We start from the raw sequence: 3,709 nt of genomic DNA, 5'->3' as shown, positions 1-3,709 counted from the left end.
CGTGTGTGGTGTATACATGCTTTTGCATGAGCATATAGAGGCCAGAGGTTGTGTCAGGATGCCAGGAATCTTGTCTGATTGTTCTCCATCACACACACACACACACACACACACACACACACAGTAGGGGGGATATCTTATTTTCCAGGACCATTTGTTGAAGATGCTATCTTTTCTACAAAGTATGCATTTGGCATCTTTGTCAAAATGAGGGAGATACATGGGTTTATTGTGGGTCTCTTATTCTATTCAATTGATCCATATGCTTCCTCTGTGTCCCTTTCATGCATGTTTGTTACTAAGTCTCTGTAATATAAGTTAAAATCAATTACAGTGATGTCTCAGGTAATGTTCTTTTTACTTAGGATTTTTTTTTTTTTTTTGGCTCTCTGGGGTCTTTTATTCTTCCATATGAATTTTAAGATTTTTTTCTTTTTGTTAAGTATGTTATTGGAATTTTGATGGGGATTACAGTGAATTTGTAGATCACCTTTAGTACTATAGTCATTTTTAATATGTTGATTCTGCTGATTCACAAGCATAGGAAGTCTAGGTTTCTCTGTGTAGCCCGGGCTGCCNTGGAACTCTGTAGACCAGGGTGATCTCAACTTAGACATTCACCTGCCTCCGCCTCCCAAGTGCTGGGATCAAAGGTGTGTACCACAATACGCGGTATAATTTTTTTGAAGCTATCATCAATAAAATTGATTGATTCTTTTAACACATTCATTACTGAAACATAGAAAATCTACTCATTTAAAAAAATTATTTCATGTGAGCTTGCCTGTATGTATGTATTTGCAACATTTGTATGCCTGGTACCTGTAGATGCCAGAAGAGAATGTCAGATCCCTGGAATAGGAGATAGAGATTGATGAACCACCATGGAGATGCTGGGAATTGAACTCAGGTTCTTTGCAAAAGTAGAGACCTGGGTGATCTCTCCAGTCCAAAACTACTGATTTTTGGATGTGGACTTTGTAGCCAGTTAGGAATTTTTATTAGAAAATTTAGAGTCTCTTATATACAGTATGGTATTATTTAAAAATATGGATTTGGCCTCTTTTCCTGTCTGAATTTCTTTCCTAGCTTTCTCTTGTCTGGCTAAGAGTTCAAGAACTAGGTTGAATGCAGGTGGCGAAAGTCCATCCTGTTGTCTGACTCTTAGTGTTGATGGAAATGGTCCTGATTTCGCAATTTGGTAAAAAGTTAGCTGTAGGTTTGTTTTATATAGCCTCTATTGTGTTCCTTCTGTTTCTATGTGATGGTTAACACTAGTGCCCAACTTCATGAGATCCAGATAAACAGGCATTTTTTTGTTTCTTTTTTTTTCCCAATTATTTATTTTTATTCACTTTAGATCCCAATCACAGCCTGCACCTCCCCCAGTCCAGCTCTTACAAATCCCTACTCCCAATATCCCCTCTCCTTCACCTCAGGGAAAGGAAAGCCCCCGCTTGGGTACCACCTCCACCCTGGGACATCTAGTCCCAGAAGGCACATCCTCTCCCTCTGAGGCCCAACTAAGCAGTCCAGGGAAGGGAAGGGAGCCAATGCAAGGCAATGGAGTCAGAGATCCAATTGTTAGGGGACCCACATGAAGACCAAGCTGCACATTGGCTACAAATGTTCAAAAGTCATTTTCATGTAATATATCACTTATAGCTATTGTTTTCTTGAAAGGCATGGAGACTTCTATTAGGTGAGTAACAAAAACATGTATTTCGGCTTTCAGTTATATTTAAAGCACTATGGAAAGGAAGTGGACATCTTTGCTTTGGGCCTTATTCTAGCTGAACTTCTTCACACGTGCTTCACGGAGTCAGAGAAAATAAAGGTAAAGACGTTAAGAGTGAATCCAGGGACTAAAGCGTTGGCCATCCTCAAGCACCATGGTCTTGCCATTCGTTGAGGCTGGGTGTGACCACGTTAGCTTCTGGTTGTAAGTGAAACATATGCTTCCTCTTTCAAGTGTTGCCAGCCATTCCGCTATAGATTAAAAACGTTGGCTTTCTTTAGAATACGTGTATAGCCCGTAAGATTCCCATTCATGTTTGCTAACAACATCTGGCAGATCGGAGGGAAGTTTCTGCTCTAAGTGCTACCTGGATATAAAGAGGAACAAGCCAGTTTCTCAAGGGATTCATTTTGTAAGAGGAAAGAAAGATAACATCAGAGAATGACCAATGTTTTTAGAAGACAGAAAGTCTGTGGGAACAGGTAAAAATCTTTCCAGAAGTCTGGATTTAGGTTTCATGGAAGCATGTAAGTTAGGTACTGAAGGGTCAGGTTGTTTGTTGGTTGGTTTTTTTTTTCTGGTTTTTTTTGGGGGGGATTATTTAAGGGCATACATACACACACAAATACACACACAAACACATACCCACACACACGTGCATGTGTACATGTGCTCTGGTATGCTCATGGCAGTCAGAAGACAACCAGCCTGAGCTAGCTCACTCTACTGGTCTGAAATAAAAAGCATGTAACCTCGCATAGAGATAAGAATGTGCAGTGTGTGCTGGGACTAACAGGTTGGGTATGGTTTTATCTGAAGCTGGTGACTGGTGGGGCTGGAAAGGGTGTGGGCTTTGTCGTGTAGGTGGTGGGGAATCACTGGAGACAGCAGGCTATTGGGCATCCTAGTTGGAAGCTCAGGAAAAAAAAGGCTTGCCTGGAGTCNAGAGCCTGATCTTCCCTAAAATAGGGGTGATGGCGGGNTGTACTGCCTAGCATTCCAAACAGAGGGAAATGATGAGTCTTGTGCACCAATCTATCGCGTCAAAGCATTGAATGTTAAGGATGGTCATGCGATTGCAGTAGGCTTGGGGAGGGGCGTTTTGCTTGCTTCTTAGACTAAAGAGTCCGCCCTACATTTTAGAAATCTTCTAGATTTAGTGTGTCTCCAGGTATTACTGTGTTTAGTTTTTCTTCCCATGTCAATCACTGCCTAGTAAATACATCTATTTGTGGTATTTCAGTTTTTCAAAAGCCTAAGAAACGGCATCTTCTCCAATGATATATTCGACAACAAAGAAGTAAGTCCTTGAAAGCTATCAGGTTGATTTTTTTCCACTATTTTCTTTCCCAATACTGACTCTTACCTATCATTAACAGATAAGCCTTCTAAAAAAATTACTCTCAGAGAAACCCGAGGACCGACCTAAGACATCTGAAATCCTGAAGACCTTGGCTGAATGGAGGGACATCTCAGAGAAAAAGAAAAGAAACACATGTTAGGGCCTTTCTGAGAAAACATTCCTCTGCCGTGGTTTTCCTTTAACGATCTGCAGTCTGAGGGGAGTATCAGTGAATATTGTCCTTCTTTTCTTAATACCACTCTCCCAGACAGGTTTTGGTTAGGGTGACCCACAGACATTGTATTTCTTAGCCTATGAAAAAGTANGCCCATTTCCTCAATTGTTAATTGCTGGGCCTGTGGCTGGTTAGCTAGCCAAATATGTAAATGCTTGTTTCTCNTCTGCCCAAAGAGAAAGGCAGGCTCCTGTGTGGAAGGTCACAGAGCCCCCAAAGCCAANTGGATGAGGAAGGACTCTGGCNTTTGGCATAAAAAAAGAGCTAGTAGTCAGAGCTGGGGCAGAAGGTCCTGCACACAGACAGACAGACAGACAGACAGAGACACAAAGACATGGACTAGAATGGACGAGGGAGGAAAGGAGGGAGGGAGGGAGAGAGAGAGAGAGAGAGA

General features: G+C 41.7%; 1 protein-coding gene across 1 annotated transcript in view; it reads left to right on the top strand.

Moving 5' to 3' along the window:
- The window catches only part of Eif2ak2 (eukaryotic translation initiation factor 2 alpha kinase 2), a 28,244-nt gene extending 24,570 nt beyond the window's left edge, over window positions 1-3,674 (top strand). The window contains exons 15-17 of the mRNA XM_029470917.1: window positions 1,736-1,837; window positions 2,982-3,038; window positions 3,118-3,674. Coding sequence (XP_029326777.1) covers window positions 1,736-1,837; window positions 2,982-3,038; window positions 3,118-3,240 — 282 coding nt within the window. The 3' untranslated portion in view covers window positions 3,241-3,674. The remainder of the gene's footprint in view (window positions 1-1,735; window positions 1,838-2,981; window positions 3,039-3,117) is intronic.
- The last annotated feature ends 35 nt before the right edge of the window (window positions 3,675-3,709 follow it).

This window comes from Mus caroli, chromosome 17, assembly GCF_900094665.2.
Source record: "Mus caroli chromosome 17, CAROLI_EIJ_v1.1, whole genome shotgun sequence".
NCBI lineage: Eukaryota > Metazoa > Chordata > Mammalia > Rodentia > Muridae > Mus > Mus caroli.
This window is presented reverse-complemented; position numbering and strand designations above follow the sequence as displayed.